The 27,024-nt window shown below is 38.6% G+C and overlaps 1 protein-coding gene and 1 pseudogene across 1 annotated transcript; one reads left to right on the forward strand and one right to left on the reverse strand.

Moving 5' to 3' along the window:
• Positions 1–3,388: 3,388 nt before the first annotated feature.
• On the reverse strand, positions 3,389–4,131 carry LOC146905974 (secreted RxLR effector protein 161 pseudogene; annotated as a pseudogene).
• A 7,413-nt stretch (positions 4,132–11,544) lies between these two features.
• LOC146905975 (uncharacterized) lies at positions 11,545–26,707 on the forward strand. The gene is made up of 2 exons (XM_085728693.1): positions 11,545–12,716; positions 26,569–26,707. The coding sequence occupies exons 1-2, from the start codon at positions 11,545–11,547 to the stop codon at positions 26,705–26,707; spliced, it is 1,311 nt and encodes a 436-aa protein (XP_085584819.1).
• The last annotated feature ends 317 nt before the right edge of the window (positions 26,708–27,024 follow it).

Genomic DNA, 27,024 nt, shown 5'->3' on the forward strand with positions numbered 1-27,024 from the left:
AGCGACTTAACTTCAGGAGCATGTTGCCTTCAGGAGCGTCCAAGCTTCAATTATGTTGTTTCCTTTGCTCTTTATTTGCTCATTCAGAACCAATGATGATGTAACTTTTTAATTATGGTCCTGTACACTTGAACAAATATTAGCTAGTCCAATTTACAATTTTTAATACCTTGTTATCATCAAAACTCTTTAAGGTTCATTGTTAAACACATTTTGTTCCAACAGCTTGATCATCCATACAAGCCCTTTGGAGCTCACTCATGACAAAATCCACTCTTTCCTTTAGCCTCTTCCAGAGCATCTCATAGCTATCTTGGTAAATCAAGTCATTCCTTGCTTGGATAAGACTGATTAGCTCCTAACCTATATTCTCACACACATCTGCTAGTATAGTAGAATCAAGAAACAGTGTGGGTGGAGATGGGATATTTGGTTTGGCAGGAGTTATAGGTTGGATGGCTAAGCTTGATGATGAAGGTTGGCTATTTGTGGAGGTATGAGTTGGATTGCTGGTTGAGGGTTGATCAGAGACAGATTGTATAACCACATTAGAGGAAGAGTGTAACTGCTCATCCTCAGCATCTGATGTGATCATATAGTCAGGTTCACTGACAGTTTCAGGGATAGCAGATGATGTAGTTTGATCAGGAACAACTTGTTCAGGAACAATATGTACAGGTGTAGAGATATGTTGATTGGTGATTGAGTCCATTTGGTGGTTTGGTGTTTGATGTTGGGGGCTTTCTAAAGTAACTTCCATAGAAGCTACTTCAGAGGCTATATGTGAGTTGGGCTCAACACCTGGTAGTTCACCAGAATAGTGATTAACCAAGTTATCTAACACAGAAGATTCAGGGGCTTGGTTGGATGAAGTGGGTTGAGATGATGATGAAGCAGTAATGTTGGATGACTCAGAACCTATATGTTCATTTAACAACTCTGCATCAGCAGGAACAACAATTATAAGTTCAATCATTGGTGGTTTCAAAGGATGATTAGCAGGTAGCCTATTACATAGATATGATTTCCTTTGTGACAAGCCAATGATTCTTTCATCAATCTCAAAAGGTTCATCGGGGATGTTATCAGCTGGCTTTGTGTGGTGTTTGGTTGAGTAAAGTTGGCCTAATGGTATATCATCTAAATTTAAAGATGATGATGAGGAGATAGATTGGGAGGATACAGATGGGGTTGAGTCTGATTCTACTACTATTACATCTTCAGAGTGTGCAGAATCAGGATTACCTCTTGGAGCTTCTGGAACAGCAGCTTCTGATTCACCAGCATTGTCCTCCTGGACTCCTTCTGCAGCCTTGACAATCATCAGCATATTTCCAGCTTCTGAAGATACCATTTCTTGCACTTCTTCAGTAGCTTTGACAACCTCCTAAGCATCTGTAATTGCATCTACTCTAGCAATGCTGGATGCAGGGACCTCAATCTATCTTGCAATCTCCATGGTCTTATGAAGTGCAGCAGCATCCTCAGCCTTCTTTCTCTTTACTTCCCTAGTAACCAACTCAGTAACAGGTGTGATTTTATCTTCTTCTTCCACATACACTGACTTTTTCAGCTTTCTCACAACTGTCTTCCTCTTCTTCTTAAGGATTTGAGGTTGATCAGGAGCAGTTTGAGAAGAAGCAGCAGCTTTCCCACTCCTGGTTCTCTTATTCAGAACCATATCAGTGTTCAGGTCCTGAACTTCCTCCTGAATGGTTGGTACAACAGGTCCAACAACATTCACCTTGGCAGGAGCGTTCTCCTTCTTTTCCTTCTTAGCTTTCTTAGCAGGTAGCTCAGGAGCATCTTCTAAATAGTCATCCTTGGTGATTGCTTTCCTTTTGGACTTCCTGCTTCTTGCTACAGGCAAAGCACCACCATACATCTCCTCAGGAACATCTTCAAGTCTGATGACTTTACCAGATGTTGCAAAATGGTCTTTGATAAAGTTCATCTGGACTTCAAGAGGGTCCTTCTTGCAAATGGGAGGAAAGTCTTCCATCAGAATTGACTGAGCATTTGATTCACTCAAGTCAGTGTTGAGCTTTGTGAAGATATATTTGGGCACATTAACTTTTTCCTTCCTGATAAAGTAATGAAGGAAAATCCTGTGCTCCAAAGATGGTTGATCACTGCCACCACATTTTGGTAGCAAGTTTTCATTCTGAATCTTTAGGAGCATCTTCTTCTCCATGCTCAAATCAGCATAAGTTCCTTTCTTGTCGCTGTTGAACATGGATTGATTAACAATCTCGTTCCATGGATTTGTCTTGGGATTGGTTATCCCACCTGTGTGTTTTCCTGATGCATCTCTTCTGAGAACAAATGCTACAGCCTCTTCTGAGATGAATACAGGGATGCCCATGATGTTAGATCTTATCTTTGTGCATCTGAATGGTTCCAAACCCATTTCTTATCTAGTCTTCCCTTTCAAAGTGGGGTCAATCAGCACTTTCTCCGTTTCTTCCAACTTAGCAGCATTTCTGTCATGCACAGAAGCTCTCACCCAGAAGTGCCTTATCAAGGTCTTGTATGTTGGGCCATTCAACATGTTAAAGTACTCCATCAGACCTTGCGTTTCATAGTAGCTTCTGATGTTGCAACCATGATGTTCTAGTGAAGTGAAATCAACTGGATTCTCCGTTAGAATCCTTAGTTCCCATTCTTCCAAGGACATAGTCCTTCCTTTGATTTCATACGCAGGAGCATCTTGTGTAGTTGATTCTGGAACTACTTCTTGCAAGCTTGATTCTGGAACGGAGCTTGATGATGCCATTGATGTTGAAGAAAGCTTTTTAGGGTTCTAGGTTTGATTTTAGAGAATGCGTTTACGTCGCAGAGAACGGTTGAGAATTGAAAGTGTTGGTTGTGAAATGAGTAGTGTGTGAATTGTCTAAGTGTTCTGAGTAAAACTGATTGCAATTCAGAAAGGGGACAAACAAACACAACATTAATGACATAGGGGGCGTGTGATAGTATATTCAAAGCTAAAATCATCATTGCCCTCTTACGTTATACACCAGTACACATAAGCCACGTCAGAAGTTCTCAGAGTAACTGCCAAGTTAGTGGGACAGGTGTTACTAAAAAGTAACCTCCAGCGTTTCCACTAACTCTGCTATTCAAGAGCACAAAACCCAGCTTCTGGACTTCAGATGCTGATGTCATCTTCAGAAGCATATTTTCCTCAGAACCTCAATAAAGAGCTTCTGATGGACCATAGCTTCTAGACAGACTTCAGGACCTAAATTCCTATTTAGGAGCAAGCAAATTCTAATCAGACACAAAGTGCATGTTCAAATTTTTCTTTATAAAATCAAATCTTTCCACAGTTAAAGGCTTAGTAAATATATCACCTATTGATGCTCAGTATCTATGAATTGTATATCTAAAATCCCTTTTGAACATAGTCTCTAATAAAGTGGTGTTTGATTTCAATATGCTTGGCTCTTGAATGTAGAATTGGATTCTTTGACAAACAAATAGCAGCAGTATTATCACAATAAATGGGAATACTGTTCGCATTAATCTGATAGTCTTCCAGTTGATGTTTCATCCAAAGTAGTTGTGTACAACAACTTGCAGCTGAGATGTATTCTGCTTCTGCTGCAGACATAGCAATAGTTGCTTGTCTTTTACTAGCCCAGGATATCAGATTATCACCCAAAAACTGGTAGTTGCCACTGGTTGACTTTCTTTCAATCCTATCACCAGCATAGTCAGCATCACAAAATCCAACCAACTGATAATCTATGGATTTCCTATAAAGGAGTCCAAGATTAGTTGTTCCTTTCAAATACCTGAAAATTCTCTTAACAGCAGTTAAATGAGATTCTCTAGGATCTGATTGGAATCTTGCACACAAGCATACACTGAATAAAATATCTGGCCTAGATGCAGTGAGGTATAACAAAGAACCAATCATACCTCTATACAGCTTCTGGTCTACTTTTGTTCCAATATCTTCTTTGCTTAAGGTGCATGTTGGATGCATTGGAGTGTTCATCACTTTACAATCTTCCAGCTTGAACTTCTTCAGAAGCTCCTTAGTATACTTTGTTTGATGAACATATACTCCATCTTTGCTTTGATTGATTTGAATTCCAAGGAAGAACTTCAATTCTCCCATCATGCTCATTTCAAATTCATCCTGCATTAACTTAGAAAATCCTTGCAAAGAGATGCATTAGTAGAACCAAATATTATATCATCAACATATATCTGCACAACAAGAATGTCTTTCTCAAGAGTCCTTCTGAAGAGTGTTGTGTCAACCTGACCTCTTTTAAAATCATTTTTGATCAAGAAATTACATAGTCTATCATACCAAGCTTTGGGAGCTTGTTTCAAGCCATATAGTGATTTCTTAAGTTTGTAAACATGGTCAGGATGCTTAAGATCCTCAAAACCAGGTGGTTGCTTGACAAACACTTCTTCTTCAATGACTCCATTAAGAAATGCACTCTTGACATCCATTTGATATAATATTATGCCATGATTTATTGCATAGGATAGAAGTAACCTGATTGCTTCCAATCTTGCAACTGGAGCAAATGTTTCAGTATAATCAATGCATTCTTCTTGACTGTAACCTTGTGCAACAAGTCTTGCTTTGTTTCTGACTACTTCACCTTGTTCATTCAACTTGTTCTTGAATACCCATTTTGTTCTAATAATGTTCTTATGCTGAGGTTTGGGTACCAGATCCCACACATCATTTCTTTGAAACTGATTAAGCTCTTCCTGCATAGCTAGTATCCATCCATCATCTGAAAGTGCTTCATCAACTGTAGCAGGTTCAATCACTGATAACAGTCCTATCATTGACTCTTCTTGTCTGAAGTATGATCTTGTTCTTCTAAGACTCTCTTTGTTTCCAATAATTTGATCCTCAGGATGTGAAGACTTGTACTTGAATGTGTTCCTGGATTGATTAGCTTGTTGAGAGCCATCTTGAGCTTCATCGGAAGCAATTTCATCTTGTGCTTCTGAGTTAGGTTCAGCTTCTGGACTATCTTCAGATTCAGCTATCTGATCAGGTTCTGGAGTATCTTCAAGAACCTGTATCTCTGCAAAACTTTCATCTTGCTCTGGAGTTTTACTTCTAGGCACTTTGTCATCAAATTTAACGTGCATTGATTCTTCAACACAAAGTGTTTCTGAATTATACACTATGTATGCCTTTGACCTTTCAGAGTAACCTAAAAAGATTCCTCTTTGAGCCTTGGCATCAAATTTCTTTAGGTAGAGCTTGTTATTTAGAATGTAACAGGTACATCCAAATTGATGAAAGTAAGAGATATTGGGTCTTATTCCCTTAAAGAGTTCATATGCTGTTTTCTCCAAGATAGGTGTGATATAGATTCTATTTTGGACATAACATGCTGTATTCACTGCTTCTGCCCAGAAATGTTTAGCCAAATTGTTTTCATGAATCATGGTTCTGGCCATTTCTTGTAATGTTCTATTCTTTCTCTCTACAACCCCATTTTTCTGTGGAGTTCTAGGAGAAGATAATTCATGGACAATTCCAAGTTTTTCACAAAAATTTTCAAATGGTTCATTTTCAAATTCTCCACCATGATCACTTCTTACTTTTAAAATCTTCATTTCTTTTTTAGACTGTATTTGAGTGCAGAAGTTGTTGAATACATCATAAGCATTATCCTTACTTTTCAGGAATTTTACCCAAGTTCATCTGTTGTAATCATCAACAATAACTAATCCATATTTACTTCCATATAAGGATGCAGTGCTAACTGGTCCAAATAAATCAATATGAAGTAATTCTAAGGGACTGGAGGTTGAGACAATGTCTTTTTTTCTAAAAGATGATTTCACAATCTTCCCCTTCTGGCATGCACCACAAAGTGCATCTGAATGATAGTCAATGTCTGGTAGGCCTTTGACAAGTTGTAACTTACTAAGCTTAGAGATTAATCTCCAGTTTGCATGTCCCAACCTTCTATGCCACATCCATTTCTTATCATTCACAGACAGAAGACAAATTACCTTCTGGTCAACCAGTTTAGAGAAGTTAATTTTATAGACATTTTCCATCCTCTTTCCCTTGAATACTATGGACTTGTTTTCTTTGTTGATTACTGTGCAGTTGGTCTTTTCAAACATCACATCATAACCATTGTCACAAAACTGACTCATGCTCAAAATGTTATGTTCAAGACCATCTACCAACCACACATTATTAATTGAGATAGAGGAGTTACCAATAGTTCCTGTACCAATGATCTTGCCAGACTAGTTGCCTCCAAACTTCACACTTCCTCATTCTTTCATTGTGAGGGTGAGGAACATAGACTTCTCTCCTGTCATATGCCTTGAGCAACCGCTGTCTAGGTACCATGATTTTTGCTTTTCCTTTGCTCTTAGACATATCTGCAGTATTGACAATTTCAAATTTAGGTACCCATTGTTTTATGGGTCCTTTCATGTTAGTACTAATAGTTTTACTCTTCACTTCTTGTACCTTGTGCTGTAAGTTTGGTAACTTCTGGTTAATCATTACCTTAGGTTTAACAACCTTTGGTTTTGATTCCCTAGGAGCCGTAACTGCTTTGTTCTTCTGAAACTTAGACTTCAGGACCTCAGATTCACGTTTCAACAGACTCTGAGGAACAGGTTCTGATCTCTTCAGAATCCTGATCTTTGAAGTTTTAGAATCAGAGTTTATCATTGCCTTTGGCTTAGAGTTCTTTGGCTTTGAAGTAATCTTAGCCTTAGAGTTGGAAGCTTCAGGTTCTGACTGAACCACAGTTTCAAACTTAGCACCTTCAAGTACAAAGAAGGTTTTCAATCCTTCCTTGATGCATTCACAACATGCTTTGAGACTGATTTCATTAGGTTTCCCTCCTGAAAATCTAATCCCTTTGCCATTGTTTCTGTAAATGTTGTAAATCATTAAAGCAACTTTGCTTCTGTCAATACCAGATATAATAAAATCCTCACGAGCAATTTCATGTTTTCTTAAAGACTTTTCATTACATTTTTCCTGTAGCTTCTGACAAAGATACTTGAGCTTCTCTTCATAAGTTTTACAAATGAAGTCAAAGCCTCTAAGTCCTTCTTCAGAAGCTTTCAGATCCATTATAGTTGATTCTTGTTGTTTCATTAGATCAAAATATTTTTCTTTTAAATCTTTCAACTCATTGGTTCTCAGTTCAAAATATGTAAGAAGTTCTTTAAGAGACTCAATAAGTTCTTCTCCGGGAATTTTAGAATATACCTCATTTTCATCTTCAGATTACCCACGGCTTTTTGCTCCTACAGACGGATTTTATCCGTGGGTAATAAGATATTTTCTTGTAGTGTCTTTTCTTTTAGAGCAGGACCTTGTATTGCTAGATTGGCCTTGTTCCCTGTCACATTATCAGAACTGATATTGGAAATAGTATTTTTAGTATCTGGCATAGACACCAAATCTCCGCCCATACTTCCTCCACCTTCAGTATTTTCAACTTGAGTAGTGGCAGACACCTTATGATGTTCAATCATTACTCGCAACATCTCAATGTGTTCCTCATACTCTGAGTCCCATTTGTAACAGTTGTCTCTAGATCTGACCCCTTTCATTATGGTTTCTCCTTCTTTGTTCACAACTCTGCATCCAGTCTTCCTGAAGGTAATTTCTAGATCCTGATCACACAACTGGCTTATGCTAATCAGGTTTGAGTGGAGTCCTTCGACCAGAAACACATTAGTCAACATAGGTAACTTACTCTTCTTAAGGCTTCCTATTCCTATAACTCTGGCTTTAAAGTTATCAACAAAGGTAACAGGGCCAACATCAACCAGTCTCAAGTCTTCAAAGTAATTGCATTCACCAGTCATATGTCTAGAACAGCCACTATCAAAGAACCAACCCTTCTCATCAGATGTTGCTGAGGATGTATGAATCATCAGACCCACACATTTAGATTTCCTTTCTTTATATGTTTCACTCTCTACAGATCTGGATTGATACAGTTCAGGTGTTTTGTACAGATTGAAACACAACAGATTTTTATGTCCTTGTAAGTTGTTAGGAGGACATTTCCAGGTGGAAGACTCTTTTTCAGGCTTAGTTAGGAGAGGTTCTGAAGGATGTTCTAACATTTTGCCAGGTTTATCCACTGTGCTGGAAGAAGTTACAAAATTTAACTTTTCAACTGAGTTCACACTTTTATCTATCTCATGCTGATCTAGAGACTGGACATAGTTACTAATCTTATGTTCATTTATCAAAGGTTCATGAGTATGTTCTATGTCATTAGGTTCTTCTATTGTTTGACCATCTAACGATTCAGTAAAAACATCAGTTCCAGCACTCATCATCATAACTTGTTGTGAGGCATTGTTAAGATGAGATTTGACAGATATTACCTTATGATTAAGATCAGCAACTTTGCTCGAATGATTAGATCTTTTATACTGGAGCTGGTTGATAATCTCATCATGCTCTGCTAGAAGCTTAGACATGTCTGTATCATCATAGTCAGGTACCACAATTTCCCTACCAGCAAGGTCTTTATCAGAAGAATTACACAGGGGTATCACTCTTCCAGTCAAAGCAGTGACAATTTTGGCAGCATCTCTTTCACCATCTTCATCATCAGACCAAGAAACCAACATCCCTTTCTTTTATTTCTTGAGCAAGGTTGCACATTCATTTCTAATGTGACCATAACCTCCACATTCAAAGCATTGCACTCCTTTGTATTGAACATTTTTGTCATTATTTCTGTCATACCTTGGATTGCTTTGTTGCTTGTCAATGTTGAATCAGATGTTTTGCCCACTGCCTCTGATTCTGCTATTGACTTGTTTCAAAAGTCTGTTGAACTGTCTACCCAGCATAGCCATATCATCTGCGATTTTGTCATCTTCTGCATCTTCATACCATTCATCATTATCAGCTGCATTTGATGTAAGAGCAATACCTTTTCCTTTCTTCTCACTTTTGTTGTCAACAACAAGCTCATAGTTCTGTAAAGAACCTATGAGTTCTTCCACTTGCATACTGGAGACATCCTGAGATTCTTCAATAGCTATCACCTTCATATCGAATTTCTTTGGAAGGGATCTGAGAATCTTTCTCACCAATTTCTCATCTGACAACTTTTCACCCAGAGAATCAAATGAATTTGCAATGTCTAAGACATTCATGTAGTAGTCTTGGATGGTCTCATCCTCCTGCATTTTCAGATTCTCAAATTTGGTTGTTAAGAGCTGAACTCTTGAGCTCTTTACTTTTGAGGTTCCTTCATGTGCTGTCTTGAGGATGTCCCAAGCATCTTTGGCAACATCACACTTTTTGATGAGTCTGAACATATTTTTGTCTACCCCATTGAAAAGAGCATTTAACGCCTTTGAATTTGCTAGTGACAATTCATCTTCAGGAACAGTCCACTCCTCTTCCGGTTTCAGAATGGTTGTTTTGTTTCCATCTTTATCAAGGACAACTGGATGTTCCCAACCTCTTAACACTGCTTTCCAGGTTTTGCTGTCAATAGACTTGAGATAGGCACTCATGCGTGACTTCCAGTAGTCATAGTTTGTTCCATCTAGTAATGGTGGTCTGTTAACGAAACCTCCTTCTTTCTCCATATTGCCAGAATAGATCTCCTCTGGATCTCACCCAATAACAGGCAGGGTGCTTGCTCTGATACCAATTGTTATTCTGGCACGTTAGACTTACGATGTTCCAAACGATGTTCCAACACAGGACACAGATACACAGATGTTGTATATGATGTTTAGAACATTAAGCTAACAAAGACAAACATAATAAAGCAAATAATGGACAAGAAAGAAAAGAGGCACAGAGAATTGTTAACCCAGTTCGGTGCAACGTCACCTACATCTGGGGGCTACCAAGCCAGGAAGGAAATCCACTAGTGCAGTCCGTATTCAAAAGCTCTCAGCAAACCACATTTGCACTTAAGACCTAGGACCTACCCCAACTAGACTTCAACCTAGGAACTCCTAGATTTGAGATCCCATCTCACTCCCTTACAACAGATCACAATCCCCTGTGATTCCCAAATTACAGACTCAATCCAAATGAGGTTACCCTCGAAAAACAACAACTTGCAACCTTGCTTAAAAGCTTAGATGCAGTCCACAATCTACCTAGCTCCTTGCTTAAAAGCTTCGGAGTAGTGCACAGTATTACAACTCAAAGCACAGTCCTAAACATGTATCAAGATGATACACGAAAAGGCTCACAATATGTATGACTCAAAACCTAAACAAAAACTCTATTTGTTGCACAATGTCTTGAAATGAATATCTTCAGGTCTTGCAGCCTTTTATATACTGAAGCAAGGCGTGTCATTCCTTCAATCATGCTTCAGATCGGATCAATGACTACTTCATTAAGCAATGGACGGATATAGAAACTCCTATAAAATAGGCTGTATTAAAAGTCACATAAAAATACTTTCCTAAGTCATTTCATCAATTCCTTAAGAAATCACATATGTTCTGATCTCTTCATAATTGCACACGGCTCATACCAACACATGCTGGTGTGGATTCCTTCAATCAAGCAAGCGCGTGCGTAAACATAGGTCAGGCCCAGAACGTACAGAACAACTCTTGATGTTGGAACATTGTGTTCCACATCTGAAGTGAATATTTGTTTTAGGCAAAAGTGAAGCCAACATACAAATATCCAACAGATTTCATAGAGGCTTGGTCCAAGCTTCGAAAGAAAGAGGTGAAGCATATGGGTGTGAGATCCGGTATTGCTCATGAGGCCTATACTCAGTGGGTGATAAACCAAGCTGAAAAGATTGGCATGCCTTACCCCGCCATGAGATATGTGTCTGCATCTATTCCAACCATGCCTTTGCCTCTACTACTACCTACTCAGGAGATGTATCAGGAGCATCTAGCTATGGAGAGCCGAGAGAAGCATCAGTGGAGGAATAGATACTATGAGGCTGAGAATTTGATCATGACTTTGGATGGAAAAGATGAGCAGAAGACTCATGAGGTTTTGACATTGAAGAAGGAGTTGGCTAAAGCTAGAAGAGAAATTGAAGAAAAGGATAAGTTGCTTATGAGGGATTCCAAGAGGGCTAGGGGTGCCCGTAACTTCTATGCCTGATACTGCATCTATGAGTCTGAGACTGAGTCTGAGGATAGTCCTTCCACTTCCTATGTTTGAGGATTTCTGTTTCCTGTTGTTATTTCCAGTTGTTTTAAATTTCAAAGTCTATCCCTTGGCTTAGTATTTCAAAGGGAATTATATTGTAAAACCTTGTGATGTTTGAATGTCTCGTCTGGTTTTGATGTCTCAGTTTGTTTAGTAATGTTTACAAATTTCTAATTTGTCTAAAACCCTTCGATAACACAAAAAGAGTCTTTTTTGCATATGCATTTACACATCTCATGCATCATATGCATTCATTGGTCACAAAAGACTTCCCTTGTGCTCATTGCCTCCTGGTTTTTTCCGCCGCAGTCTGAAAGGTGGCTCGTGCACGTAAGGTTCACCAACCAGCTAGAGTTCATCAAACAAGATTGTACAAGAGAAGAAACATGGCTAACTTAGAAGAAGAAAATGCTCTGCTCCGCGCTGAATTGGCTGCTATGAAAGAAGACTTGGCTAAGGCTCACGACACTATGTCTACTCTGATGGCTGCGCAAGAACAACCAGCCACATCTGTCCCAGCTTCTACTAAGATGATTCCATCTATCCCACTGTCTACTGTGGCTTCTGATGCTTGTTTTGTCATGCCAAATGGGCGTCCCTATGGACTGTCAGCTTTCTATGCTCCTAATACTGCGGCTGGTATCTCTGGTTTTACTAATCAAGGACCTATTCCTACAACAACTTTTGCTCCTACAAATACTTCTATGCCTCAAGTGACTACTGTTGTTACCGATCCTGTTGTGCACATTGTGCAACAGATAATTGATGTTGATACTCCGCGTGGACAAGACCCTATAATGGAGGCTATGAGAGAACAGTTGAGAGAGCTAGCGGGCGAGCTCAGTGAGGTCAAAGCTAACCGTGGGAACGGTGTCTCAGCTAAGGCTCGTGATCTATGCCTGGTATCCCGATTTGAGGTTCCTAAGAAATTCAAAGTGCCAGATATTGACAAATACAATGGATCTTCTTGTCCACATAGCCATGTCATTCGGTACGTTCGAAAGATGGCCAACTACACAGATAATGATGCGCTGATGATCCATTGCTTTCAGGATAGCTTGATGGAAGATGCGGCAGATTGGTACACTGGTTTGAGCAAAGACAATATCCATACTTTTGAGGAACTCGCTGCTGATTTTGAAAATCATTATGAGTTTAACACTCGCTTGAAGCCGAATAGGGATTCTCTTAAGTCTTTGTCTCAGAAGTCAGATGAAACCTTCCGTGAATATGCTCAGAGATGGAGAGGGGCAGCTGCCCGTGTCTCTCCTCGGCTCGATGAGGAAGAACTGACACAGACATTCCTGAAAACTTTGAAGAAGGAATATGTTGAAAGAATGATAGTCTCTGCACCAAACAATTTCTCCGACATGGTTACTATGGGAACTCGTCTAGAGGAGGCCGTCAGAGAAGGTATCATTGTTCTTGAAAAAGGCGAGTCCTCAGCCAGCGCACCAAAGAAGTATGGTAACGACCACCATAAGAAAAAGGAATCCAAAGTTGGGATGGTATCTGGTAACCAGTCTACAGCTGCTGTCGTTCCTATTAATGCTGCTCAGTTACCTTTGCCCTACCAATATATGCAGTACTCTCAACATCCTTTCTTCCCACCATTCTACCAGCAATATCCTCTGCCACCGGGTCAACGACCAGTGCCCGTTAATGCCATTGCTCAACAGGTACAACAGCAGCCTCCTGCCCAACAGCAGCAACAACAGGATCCTCGGCCCAAGACTTATTTTCCACCAATACCAATGCGGTATGCTGATCTGCTCCCAACTCTACTTGCTAAAGGACATTACGTCACCAGACCAGGCAAGCCTCCACCTACGCCATTGCCTCCCAGGTTCCGACAGGATCTCACATGTGAATTCCATCAAGGCGCTCAAGGCCACGATGTGGAAGGTTGCTATGCTCTGAAGTATGTCGTGAAGGATCTGATAGACAGAGGACAGTTGACTTTTGAAAATAGTGTTCCTCACGTTCTTGACAATCCACTTCCAAACCATGCTGCCGTTTACATGATCGAGGCTTTCGAAGGAGTTCGTGTTCCTCGAGAGGCTCCCACTTTAGATGTCCGTAATGTCACTACTCCTTTGGTACCGCTACATGTCAAGCTCTGCCAAGCTGCCTTGTTCAATCACGATCATGCTTCCTGTTCAGAGTGTCTTCAGAACCCTATGGGCTGTTGTGTGGTGCAAGATGATATACAGAGCCTAATGGACAATAAACATCTGATTTCCACTGACGTTTGTGTGATTGTGCCAGTGTTTCATGATTCTCCTGCTGGGAGTGTGCCTCAGACAAGGAATGTTGAACCTTTGGTGATCAGGCTACCTGGCCCGGTATCCTATACCTCTACTATGGCAATCCCTTACAAGTATGATGCAACTATGATTGAGAACGAGGTAGAAGTGCCTCTGGTATCCCCAACTGCGGTTGATAACATTGCTGAAGAAACTACAACTCTGAGAAGTGGAAGGGTCCGTCCACTCTTGTTCCAAAAGAAGGTTGTTACACATGCTGCCACAGTAACTCCACCAGTTGCTCCTCCTGTTGACAAGAATGCCAGCCCATCGGGCCAGTCTATTGAAGAGTCTAATCTGGACGAAATTTTGAGGCTTATTAAAAAGAGCGATTATAAGATTGTTGACCAGCTGCTGCAAACTCCGTCAAAGATATCCATCTTGTCTTTGCTCCTGAGCTCAGAAGCTCACAGGAAAGTGTTGATGAAAGTACTGGAACAGGCCTATGTTGATCATGAAGTCTCCGTGGATCAGTTCGATGGAATAGTGGGTAACATTACTGCTTGCAATAACTTGGGGTTTGGTGACGATGAACTCCCCGAAGCAGGAAAACACCACAACTTAGCTTTGCATATCTCAGTGCACTACAAGTCTGACATGATATCCAATGTGTTGGTGGACACTGGATCATCCTTAAATGTAATGCCCGAGTCTACGCTGAGACAGTTGAGTCATCGTGGAATTTCTCTAAGGGGAAGCAGCTATTTGGTTAAGGCTTTTGATGGATCTCGTAAGGATGTTCTTGGAGAAGTAGATCTCCCAATTACCATTGGACCGGAGACATTCCAGGTCACTTTTCAAATCATGGACATCAACACCTCTTACAGTTGCCTCCTCGAAAGACCGTGGATTCACGAAGTTGGGGCAGTAACTTCCACTCTACATCAGAAGCTCAAGTTTGTGAGAAATGGGTCCGCTGAAGGGACGTCATTTCAAGGATTGACTGTTGAAGGTGCAGAACCCCAGAGAGCTAGTGCTAGTATGGCTTCATTGAAAGACGCCCAGAAAGCTGTTCAAGAAGGGCAAGCTGCTGGCTGGGGCAAAGTGATACAAATTTTGGAGAACAAGCGCAAAGAGGGCCTTAGGTTCTCCCCGACCTCAGGCGTTTCAACATGAACTTTCTATAGTGCTGGGTTTATCAATGCTATTGCTGAAGATGCTGCTGAAAGTAGTTATGTGCATACGTTTGTTGTACCAGAAGGCACCGTGAGAAATCGGGAGGCCATTGATGTTCCTTTAGTCATGCATACTTCCATGTAATGTGTCTTGTTGCTCATACTTTTCTTTGTTTTCAAAATAACAATCCTTTCGCTCTGCCCAAGGCGAAAGTGATGTCTTTGTAAGGGCATGTTTGTTTCGGCATTGCCGTTATCAGTAAAAGTTGTCGTCTTTTCCGCGACTCTTTGTTTTTTTTACTTTTTAGTGCCTTTTTCTTGGAAATAATGGTAATGCCAGAAAAAACCAAAACATCTGTATTTTCTTATTAATTTCAAAAATCTGCATGAAAAACTTTTTTCTAAAATCATCCCAATCATATTATGCAGATTGAACCATAATAAACCCGTTGAACACAGTGACCCTATGGTTCCTCCAAATTTTAAATTCCCTGTATATGAACCCGAAGATGAGGATGATGATGAAGAGATACCGTATGAGATCACTCGACTGCTTGAGCAAGAAAGAAAAGCCATTCAGCCTCACCAGGAAGAAATTGAGCTTATCAACCTGGGTACTGAAGAGAACAAGCGAGAGATCAAAATTGGTGCTGCACTTGAGCCAGAAGTAAAAAAGAAAATCACTCAACTTCTCCATGATTATCCAGATATCTTTGCATGGTCCTATGAAGATATGCCGGGTCTAGATCCCAAGATTGTGGAACATCGGATACCGACAAGACCTGAATGCCCTCCTGTCAAACAGAAATTGAGAAGGTCTCGTCCAGACATGGCTCTTAAGATTAAGGCTGAGGTGCAAAAGCAAATTGATGCGGGTTTCCTCATGACAGCTGAATATCCTGAATGGATTGCCAACATTGTACCAGTACCAAAGAAAGATAGGAAAGTTCGAATGTGTGTTGATTATAGAGATCTGATTAAAGCCAGTACAAAAGATAACTTCCCATTGCCTCATATTGATGTGCTCGTTGACAGTACTGCTCAATCCAAAGTGTTCTCCTTTATGGATGGTTTCTCTGGCTATAACCAGATACGGATGTCACCTGAAGATAGAGAAAAGACGTCCTTCATCACCCCGTGGGGAACATTCTGTTATAAAGTGATGCCGTTCGGCTTAATAAATGCTGGTGCTACCTATCAAAGAGGTATGACTACTTTGTTTCATGATATGATTAACAAAGAAATTGAAGTATATGTTGATGACATGGTTGTGAAATCAAGTGATGAGGAACAACATGTTGTGTATTTGAAAAAGATGTTTTAAAGATTGAGGAAGTACAAGCTGCGGTTAAATCCCAACAAGTGTACATTCGGTGTAAGATCTGGAAAGTTGCTAGGCTTCATTGTCAGCCAAAGAGGCATTGAAGTTGATCCTGACAAAATCCGAGCCATCAGAGAGATGCCGGCCCCTCAAACTGAAAAGCAAGTCAGAGGTTTCCTCGGACGCCTGAATTACATTTCAAGGTTTATATCTCACATGACTACTACCTGTGGACCAATTTTCAAATTGCTCAGAAAAAATCAGCATGTTGTATGGAATGATGAATGCCAGGAAGCTTTTGATAGCATTAAAGAATACTTGTTGGAACCACCTATCCTTGTCCCGCCAGTGGAAGGAAGGCCTTTGATTATGTACCTGCCAGTGTTAGATGAGTCTGTGGGTTGTGTGCTCAGTCAACGAGACGAGACTGGAAAGAAAGAACATGCTATCTATTATCTGAGCAAGAAATTCACCGACTGTGAGACTCGGTATACAATGCTTGAAAAGACTTGTTGTGCTTTAGCTTGGGCTGCCAAACGCCTGCGTCATTATATGGTGAATCATACAACTTGGTTAATATCCCGAATGGATCTAATCAAGTACATCTTTGAGAAGCCTGCTGTTATTGGAAAGATTGCACGTTGGCAAATGTTGTTGTCTGAATATGATATTGTGTATAAAGCTCAAAAAGCAATCAAAGGAAGTATCCTTGATGATCATTTTGCTTGTCAACCTCTTGATGATTATCAGACGATTAAGTTTGATTTCCCTGATGAAGAGATTATGTATCTGAAAGCAAAAGACTGTGAAGAACCACTGATCAATGAAGGGCCGGATCCCAAGAGCAAATGGGGATTAGTCTTTGATGGTGCTGTCAATGCTTATGGTAAAGGGATTGGCGCCATTATTGTAACTCCGCAAGGGCATCACATTCCTTTCACTACTCGAATAACTTTTGAATGCACGAACAATGTGGCTGAATATGAAGCATGCATCTTGGGCGTTGAAGAAGCCATTGATATGAGAATTAAGCACCTTGACGTCTATGGAGATTCTGCACTTGTTATTAATCAGATAAAGGATGAATGGGAGACTCATCATAAGAAGCTGATCCCTTACCGTGACTATGCAAGACGTCTGTTAACATACTTTACAAAGGTTGAGCTGCACCATATTCCTCGGGATGAAAACCAGATGGTTGATGCTCTTGCTACTTTGTCTTCCATGTTTCGTGTGAATCACTAGAATGACGTGCCCATAATCAAGGTGCAGCGTCTGGATAGACCCGCTCATGTGTTCACCATTGAAAATATGCCCGATCAGGCTGATGAAGGTGTGAATGATAGAAAACCTTGGTACTATAATATCAAACAGTTCTTGCAGAATCATGAATATCCACCTGGTACTTCCAACAGGGATAAAAAGACCCTAAGGAGATGGGCTAGTAGATTCCTTCTGGACGGAGAAATCCTATACAAGAGGAACTATGACATGGTCTTGTTGAGATGTGTTGATGAACAAGAAGCTGAGAAATTGATGCACGATGTACATGACGGCACTTTTGGGACCCATGCTACAGGTCACACTATGTCAAGGAAACTGTTAAGAGCCGGCTATTACTAGATGACTATGGAGCGTGACTGCTACAGACATGCCAAGAGATGCCACAAATGTCAAATCTATGCTGACAAGATTCATGTGCCTCCACACGCCCTCAATGTTATCTCTTCCCCATGGCCTTTCTCTATGTGGGGCATTGACATGATCGGAAGAATTGAACCAAAAGCTTCCAACGGGCATCGTTTAATTTTAGTGGCAATTGATTATTTCACTAAGTGGGTTGAAGCTGCTTCCTATGCCAATGTAACCAAGCAAGTGGTGGTGAAGTTTATCAAGAATAACATCATCTGTCGATATGGTGTTCCTAACAAAATCATCACTGACAATGGTTCCAATCTGAACAATAGCATGATGCAAGTTTTATGTGAAGAATTCAAAATTGAACATCACAACTCTTCTCCTTATAGACCTCAGATGAATGGTGCAGTTGAGGCCGCTAACAAGAATGTCAAGAAGATTGTTCAGAAAATGGTCACTACTTACAAAGACTGGCATGAGATGCTCCCTTTTGCCTTGCATGGTTACCGTACTACAGTGCGTAGTTCAACCAGGGCAACTCCTTTCTCTCTGGTATATGGTATGGAAGCAGTTCTCCCTCTGGAAGTGGAAATTCCGTCTCTTCGAGTGATCATGGAAGCAAAATTAACTGAGGCTGAATGGTGTCAAAGTCGGTATGATCAGTTGAATTTGATTGAAGAGAATCGTATGGATGCTATGGCTCATGGACAGTTGTATCAAGTGCGAATGAAGAATGCTTTTGACAAAAAAGTCCGACCTCGAGAATTCAAGGAAGGCGAGCTTGTATTGAAAAGAAGGATAAGCCAGCAACCTGACCCAAGGGGCAAGTGGACACCTAACTATGAAGGACCTTATGTTGTCAAGAAGGCTTTCTCTGGTGGTGCTTTGATCCTTACACACGTGGATGGTGTTGAACTTCCGAATCCTGTAAATGCGATATAGTCAAGAAATACTTTGTCTAAAAATATGAAAAGAACAGCGTGGTAGGTCGAAAACCCGAAAGGGCGGCCTAGGCAAAAATGCGCTTCCCGGTGGATCGAAAACCCTAAAGGGCAATCCAGGCAAAAGTTAGGGACAAAAAAAATAATATGAAAAAGCTCGCTGAGATTGTACGCAACTCAGGCAAAAATGAGCGTCTCGATGAGCCGAAAACCCAAAAGGGCGGTTCATGCAAAAATGAGATTGATAATGAAAGACAAGTAACTATATCTGGCAAATCACCATCACCCCTTGGGGCATCTGCAGCTGTCAATGATCGTCTTCATCAGAAGTTTCTGTACTTGTGAATTCAACATTTCTATGAAATTTAGCGGTCATCGTGTTCAATGTACCACCAACCAATAAAATTACCATTTTCCAAGCTTTGTAAATCCGTGGAGTTATGTCTTTGGCTGACTTCCACTCTACTACATCAATTTGAGCCTGTGCTGTTGTTTGAAACTCTACTTTCTTTCTATTTTCAATGCTATGTACAAAATATTTTCTTTCTATTTTGATAATGTCAATGTCTGAAACAAACATCTTTGAAAATTGAAAAATCTTTTTTCTGTCTATTTTGAAAGCAAACCTGAGCAACAGGGTACATTCCAATGAAACATGCATGAATAAATGAGTGTCAATGTCTATTTCAATACATGTTACAAGCAGGTTGTTCCCCAGGATGATCTGTGGTCAATGGCAAGAATGAAAAAACAGAATGAAAGTGAAAAACTGAAAATGAAAATGAAAAAGCTCGCTAAGTCGAGAACCCGAAAGGGCGGCTTAGGCAAAAATGAGCACCCCGCTGATTGACAACCTATGAAGGCAATTCAGGCAAAAATGGGGCAATGAAAAGAAATTATTCCCGGTGAATCGAAAACCCGAAAGGGCGGTTCAGGCAAAAATGGGATTGAAAAATGAAAGAATGAAAAAGAAAGAATGAAAAATGATAGGAAAAGCATTGACCACAGATGCGAACATCCAATGTTTACCCAGCACTGATACGCCTAGCAATGGCAACCTGTATCAAGGAATCTTCCAAGGTTCCCTCTTTTGCAAGTTTTGTATATGTAATGTGAGATATTGCCCTCAGCCATGGTTTTGATACGTCTCTCAGCGACGGTCTCTCCAAAGAGGATTCCTGTGTATATGTTATAGTACGAGCCACTACGTGCCCAATCTTCCAATGTTTTGTCTGTCTCTGTGAAGCTTTCATGCCAAACTATAAACCAATCAAGCATTTCCAAGCATTCATACATGCATAATCATGCATTTTATGTGCTCATACATTTAATGATCTTGTTATACCATACATACATGTTGCATTTCCAATCTCGATTTCAATTCAACTCAATCTCAACTTCCAAATCAATTCAATTTCAACCCTCAATTCAATGCCTATGTCTATGTCTCTGTTAAACTCTCAATTCAATACCATATATATGTCTATGTCTCTGATTATTTTCAACTTTCAATGTCTCTTTCAATGTCAACTTTCAATTCAATTCAAATCAATGCTAATCCACTCTCAATTTGCTTTTGGGCCAACAATAATGGTCACGTCTATCTCCAAATTAAGTTAATGTCAGTCTACCCTCAATTTGCATCTTGATTCAAACTTTCAATGTATCTTGTTGTATGTCTTGTTATTGGTCAAGTGATTAGTTCGATCCAAAGAACAGCTTGTACCTGCTTATAGGCCTATGTTTTCGGTCAAACGACAAGTTCGATCCAAAGAACAGTTTGTACCCTGCTTATGTTTTGTTATCAGTCAAACGACAAGTTCGATCCAAAGAACAGTTTGTACCCTGCTTATGTTTTGTTATCGGTCAAACGACAAGTTCGATCCGAAGAACAGTTTGCACCTGCCTGCATGTTGTGATATTGATCAAGCAGCGAGTTCGATCCAAAGAACAGCTTGTATCAGCCTTTTGTCTATGTCTCCAGGTCAAACAGCAAGTTCGATCCAAAGAACAGTTTGTACCTGCCTATCTGTCTGTGCTTTTGATCAAGTAGCGAGTTCGATCCAAAGAACAGCTTGTATCTGCCTATATGTATATGTTCCTGGTCAAGTGACAAGTTCGATCCAAAGAACAGCTTGTACCTGTCTTGTATTTCTATTCCCAGTCAAGCAGCGAGTTCGATCCAAAGAATAGCTTGTACTCACCTTCTGTTTGTATTACATGGTCAAGTGGCTAGTTCGATCCAAAGAACAGCTTGTACCTACCTTTTATCCCCTGGTTTGTCTACCCTGTCAATGTCTACCTAGATCCCCAGTGATATGACATGCTCTGTAGATTCCAGTTGTTTGTCTCGCATTCATAATCAAAATGTTGCATGGCATTCATGTTTTGCAAATATGAGAGCGTATTTTTATGTCCAAAAACAGTGCAAATGTTAATATTTAAGTATCTTCGTCCCGTCAAATCAAAGACTTCGTCCCTTGACTCTCCGGACAAAGAAACTTAAATAGGGGCAGCTGTTATACCCTAATTTTGGACCTAAAAATACTTGCTCAAAATATTTTTCCATCTCTGATATGTGTCTATTACTCTTGAGAGATTGCCAATTTGATATTGTTTACCCTGATATTTTACTATGCTTTAGCTGCATGTTTTACTGTCTTTGTTTTGAAAAATTTTCAATTGTGACCTTGTCTATGTTTTCTTGCATTTTAAACCATCCAAAGGGTCTTTCTTGCATTCCAAGTTATTTGAAGATTGTCTCTGATCAATTGCATATTTCTCTGCATTTCATTTCAATGTTATTTGCAAAATTCATGAAAAAGGGTATTTTAGTCATTTCCTGCATTCAAATTCATTCTAGTCCTTGAAATTTGTTTCTAAGTTTCTTTCAATTTGTTTGTATAAATCCTTGTTTCAATTCCATGTTAAAATCAATTTCAAAGATTGCATCTGAGTCATTTTGGGCCAATTTAGTCCTTAAGGGCATTTTGGTCATTTCCTGTGTTAAAACTCTTTTTAGTCCCTAAAAATTGTCTCTGAGTCTTTTTAATTTGCTTGTATAAACTCTTGCTTTAATTCCCTGTTAAAAACCATTTTAAAATTGCGTTTGAGTCATTTTGAGTCATTTTAGTCCCTAGGGGCGTTTTGGTCATTTCACACAAAATTTTGACAGAGAGAGGTTACTTTGAAGTACCTCATTTATGTAATTGGTTCATTTTAGTCCATTTTGTGTTTTTTATTGGTTTCACTTTACGTTTTTTCCCATTTACCAATTTTATTCCAATTTTATTATTATTTGCATTTCAGTCCTTCAAGATTTTAAAAAATTGCACTTTAGTCCTTTTCTTCCATTTTATTTTCCTTTTAAAGTCTTTTTCAATTTACATTTTAGTCCTTTAGTCTTAAAAAAATTGCAGTCCAGTTCATTATTTGTTAATTGCAGATTGGTCCCTTAACTTTCAAAAATTGCAAAAAGGTCCCAAGTCCAAAATTAGTCCAAGGCCGAGCCAAACAAGTCAAGTACAGGTGTCAGCAAGCTATTGGTTCAGATATCACACATGTCAGCTATAAATACGACACATCATCAATGCACAGTGCCAACAACACCATTCATTACACGCCAACTCATCAAATCACAGAAACAGAAAGAAGTTTTCTCTCTCCACTCAGTTAGATCAAAACCCTAACCGTTCCAGAAAATCACCAAGAATATTCATCAAACCCTAAATTTCCAGAACCAAAAATTGAATCGAATTGAAGCAAATTCATTGCAGTTCTCAGAGATTCGAAGGTGAATCTTCATCATCGAACTGGAATAACTGCAATTCAAGCACAAATTCAACGAATTTGTACGATCACAGTGAGAGAAGTGAGAAGAAGAAAGAATCGAAGCAAGTTTTGAACCAGTGAAGAAGAAGAAGAGAAGAACACCGATTTATTTTCGGTTCAAACTTACCAGAAGAATCAGAAGCAGTTACGAAGTTCTCTAGCAAAATCTTTGTTCGAATCTCTGATTAACTCAGGTAACTTCACAAAAACTTCTTCTTTTTCATTGCAAAAGCTCAACAAAGGTCTATTAACACAAATAAACGGTGAATCGAAGCAGATTAACAAGTTCTAAGACTTGTTCTTTCAAAGATTGAAAAAGATTGAAAAAGATTTGAAAACCGAACCCTAAAATGTAGATCTACGAAGATTCACCGTTTATTTTGTAAATCTAAGTTCATATTCGTAATCAGCATGAAAAATAGAGCAAGTTAGGGTTTAGATCCATGTAGATCGGAGTTGTCAAGGTCTCGCCGGAATCTGGAATTCACGGCGGTGACGATGAAGATTCCGATGAATCTTCATCTTCTCCAGCCGTTTCATTCCAGAAACCGGCGGTGAAGGTGATCGGAGAAGAAGAGAGATTGCAGAGCTTCTCTCACTAGGAGAGAAGTTATAGAGAGAAAGGAGAAGGGAAAATGAAGGAAACGTTGGAGAGAGGCTTATATAAGCCTCTAGGTTGCCTCGTCACCGTTAGATCTAGGGTTAGGAGGATCTGGATCAATCCAACGCTCCTGACGCGTTTGGATAGTCCAGATCCATACAGGATCTTGGGCCTGGGCCTTTGTTTGACTGGATTTCGTTTTCTTGCTATGGTTGTGTTATTCTCACACTGTTTCTTGCTGTTTGCACCACTGTTTGCCTAAAAACTTTGATAAAAATTCCTAAAAAATTTGTTCAATATTTTCTTGTTATTTTCAATGAATTTTGATGTGTTTTACATATTAATATTGATGAAAATACATGAAAATAATTTGTTCTTTGTTAATTCAATTCTTTTTACATTTTTGTTAAAAATCTTGTTAAAAACTTCTAAAGACCTTGTGAACTCTTTTGCAACTATTTTTGACACTTGAGACTTGTTTCTTAGGATATTTTTGACATGTTAAAAATGGATAAAAAATAATGTGTTGTGTTTTACTTTATTTCTTGAATTTTATGTTAAAAACTTGTGAAAATGAGCATAATTTTGATGTCAATTTTTGGTGTATGTTTGTGATTTGTGATGTGTGAATTGGTGATGGATTTGTCACTGTTTGGATGTGTTTCTTTCTGTATGTGAATATGTGTGATTAGTTACTTGCTTTACAAGGCAAATTAATGATTGTTTGAGAAAATAAAATGTTAAATATATCTAGAGATGAATCACAATTTTGTAACTTGAGCATGAACCTCTAATTCTCACATCTTGGCTGCATTGAAACTCATTTTAAAATTGTCATAATGGGGAAATTGTGAGTAATGTGTATTTTGAAGCATTGTGATTAATTTCTAGTATGCTTTAACACTTTATCTTTGTGTTCTTGCCTTTGTTTAGTATTTTCTTGCCTTATTGTTTCTTCATTATATTTGGTGCTACTAACCCCTTTCATTTCATGTCTCATACATTCCATAAGCATATTTCATTCTTTAGCTTTAGTTTTATTTCTTGCACTTTAATTTTCATGCCAAGACTTAGCATGTAAAAACTTAGGGATTTTTGTACTTTACCTTATGCTTTTAATTTCTTGCAAGACCATAGAATGTAAACTAGGGCATATGTAAAGGACAATGGACTCTAATGATGTACACCGACACAAGCACCGACACATGCACACACATCACATGGATACTTTAGATGTATGCTTAGGGAATGTATGCTTTAGATGTATGTTTAGGAATCACAATACTTAGGAAAATCCTCTTTTCCAAAAAACATGAACAACTTCACTCAAATAATTTTCCAAAGAAACCTTGGGATCAAAATCCCATTGAATTTCCCTTTATTTTCTTAAGCAAAAAACTTTAATGAATTTTAATCATATTTAGACTCTTTTTTTTTGCAAAATAACTAATTCCACCTCACATTTTTCAAATCTTATGCGCTTGAGGCTTCTCTCTTTATTCTTCAAAATTCCATTTTCAAAATTAAAATCAACCAACAAAAACAAAAACATTTTTTGGAAGAGAACTACATGGAGTTTGATCCCTTAAAAGGGTATGTAGGCAAGAAGTCAAAACTTCTCCAAGTCCAATAAAACAAAAATTCAAACATCTTCTTCTCCCTCCAATTCTTGACTTAGCAAACCCTTAGGTGTAAATAATATCTTTCAAATAGCATTTAAAAATAAAGCGCGCGCGTAGAAAATAAAGACGGTTCATATAGGATACTATAGTTGTTATGGGTGCCTAACACCTTCCCGTAGCGAAAACAACTCCCGGACCTCGATTCTCAAGGGTTTTTCTTATTTTTCCCTTCCCAAGAAAAAATGAGATATCAAAGGTTAAAAAGGTTCAAACTTAATCAATGTTTGACACCCGAAAAACCAAGATAAAACAGGCAGAATGTGGAAGAGGGCCTAAGAATGAATGCATGTTGTTTGAGATAGAGAAGGAGATCAATACTTGAGAATTCTAGATTTTTTATTCTTCTACTGCCTTTGAAGGATTTGGTGTGAAGCTTTGGTTTCCTTTTGTGAGAGGAAAGTCCAACCTTGCAACCATTGGAACTGTAACAGATTTGGAGGAAGATGAAGTCATTGATTTGATGAAGATTCGAAAGAAAGTTTGGATTTTTGAAGGATCTTTAGTTTTCTGTATAAAAAAAAAAAGAAGTTAGGAGCTTTTCTACGCAGATAAAAGAAAGAGGTCGTGTGAAAGAGAAGAAAGAAGGGGGGAGAGAAAGGTTTTATATGGTTCTAAAGAAAGAGAGCGAAGAAACATTTGAGTTTTCGCCATATGATTATTTTCCACTTGGTCGATCTCTGGAATCAGCATTTGCATGTTGAAGCACTAAATTATAGTTGGGAAGTTCAGAAAGGAGTCATGGCACACTAACTTTATGAGAAAGTGGCGCCATAATGAGCTTTTTATGTTGAATGTGTGTTGAAAAGACATGTTTGAAAATAGCCAATGTGATGATGACATCAACACTATATCTTGGGAATATGGAAAAGTTTTCAAAAATCTCACTTTTCTATTTCATTAAAAATTCAATCGAAAATGACATTTGGGGGGGGGGGGGGGGGGGGCAATTTGTTAGCCTATATTTTTTATGTTTGTTTTCGACAGGGAAACTTTCATGTTGAATATGAATTTTATTCTTGGTGAAGTTACTTCGACAGAATGTGATAGTTTTGTCATAATGGACATTTCAAAACAATTCAGTTTTGACAAAAGAAATTCAAATTGTCTACAAAGAGGCAAGATCAATGGTCGAAGACATGTGGAAGCATCTTAGATATGTGTTGAAGACTTGTAGTTTTATGACTGTTATTTTCAGTTACTTCTTATGGGTATATATAATAGTTTTTCATAGGAAATAGAGGTCACAAATCAAGAATACAAAATCTTTCGCTAAAAGTACCTAAGTCAAAGCGAGAAAAAAGAAACAAAAAATGAATGTGTGATTTGATGTACCTGTTTACAATTAATTCAATTGAAATGTTTTTTATTTTAGTTGTTTGTTTTCATCGTTAATTTTTTTATCTTTTCAATCCTGAAATCCTTTTGAAAACTGTCAAAATTGACAGTTAAATTCATCTTCATCTACATTCAAACCTAGCAACAATATGAACATTCAAACTTTTCTAAGAAACAATTGCACAAATATGTTCTACGATTTCTGGTTTGATCGTGCAAGTAATAAATTGACATTAGTTATGTTACCTATTTCCCAAATATCATCAACCTCCACCGCCGGATTGTCATGCAAGACCACCCAATTTTTCCAATCAGCGTTAACACCTTTTTGAAAAATGAATAGTTTTTAATAATACTATCAATTTAATTATCTATAATCTATAATCTATAATCTATATACTATATACAAAGAAAACAACCCCTTTCAGCATTTTTGGGCTGACTTTTTCTCTTTCCAAAAATTTCATCAATTTTTAATACAAATTACACATGTAACAAATAGATAAGAATAAATTTAAATATTAAAATAAAAGTGTAACAAACACAAATGTCCATTTTTTTCCTCTACCATTTAAAAAGTGTAACAAACTGGGTGACAATAAATCCACTGATCAATGAATTGTCTCTATTGGAATATTAGAGGAAACAGCTGCGCAGATAGGTTGGCTACTATGGGTCACTCCAGTGTTGGTGTAGTCTGGCTAGACACTCTTCCTATTGATTTAAGGATTGATTTCTATAGGGATAGATGTGGACTTCCAAATTACAGATTCTCATGATCTGTTTTTTGGTTGCTTTTTATTTGTTTCTTCTGTTTATTTTCTATTTCCTTCTCTTTTTGTTTTTTGAGGGTTTTGGTCTAGTCCCCCCTCCTTTTGTAATTATTTTTCCCCCTTTTTTAATAAAATTTATAGAGCATGGCGGCATAGGATGGAGGTATCTCGGGGTGCCAACCTAGTTGTGATGTCGATGATGCCTCTTGATGTCTGTCTACGTTCCTTGCTTATCAAAAAAAAAAATTTAAAAAGTGTAACAAACTAGATGAGTGTATCTATACTTACTTTTTCATTATCTCAATTATACCCTTAACAACAAC

The sequence above is a fragment of the Medicago sativa genome, chromosome 7 (genome assembly GCF_051527215.1).
Source record: "Medicago sativa cultivar Bolivia chromosome 7, Bolivia_mono, whole genome shotgun sequence".
NCBI lineage: Eukaryota > Viridiplantae > Streptophyta > Magnoliopsida > Fabales > Fabaceae > Medicago > Medicago sativa.

What these genes read in the sequence shown, in the direction of transcription:
- LOC146905975 (XM_085728693.1), top strand. Translation starts at nt 11,545, where the DNA reads ATGGCTAACTTAGAAGAAGAAAATGCTCTGCTCCGCGCTGAATTGGCT. An exon ending in GTTCCTATTAATGCTGCTCA is followed by an intron (nt 12,717 to 26,568) that starts GTTACCTTTGCC and finishes TTGGAATATTAG; the next exon opens with AGGAAACAGCTGCGCAGATA.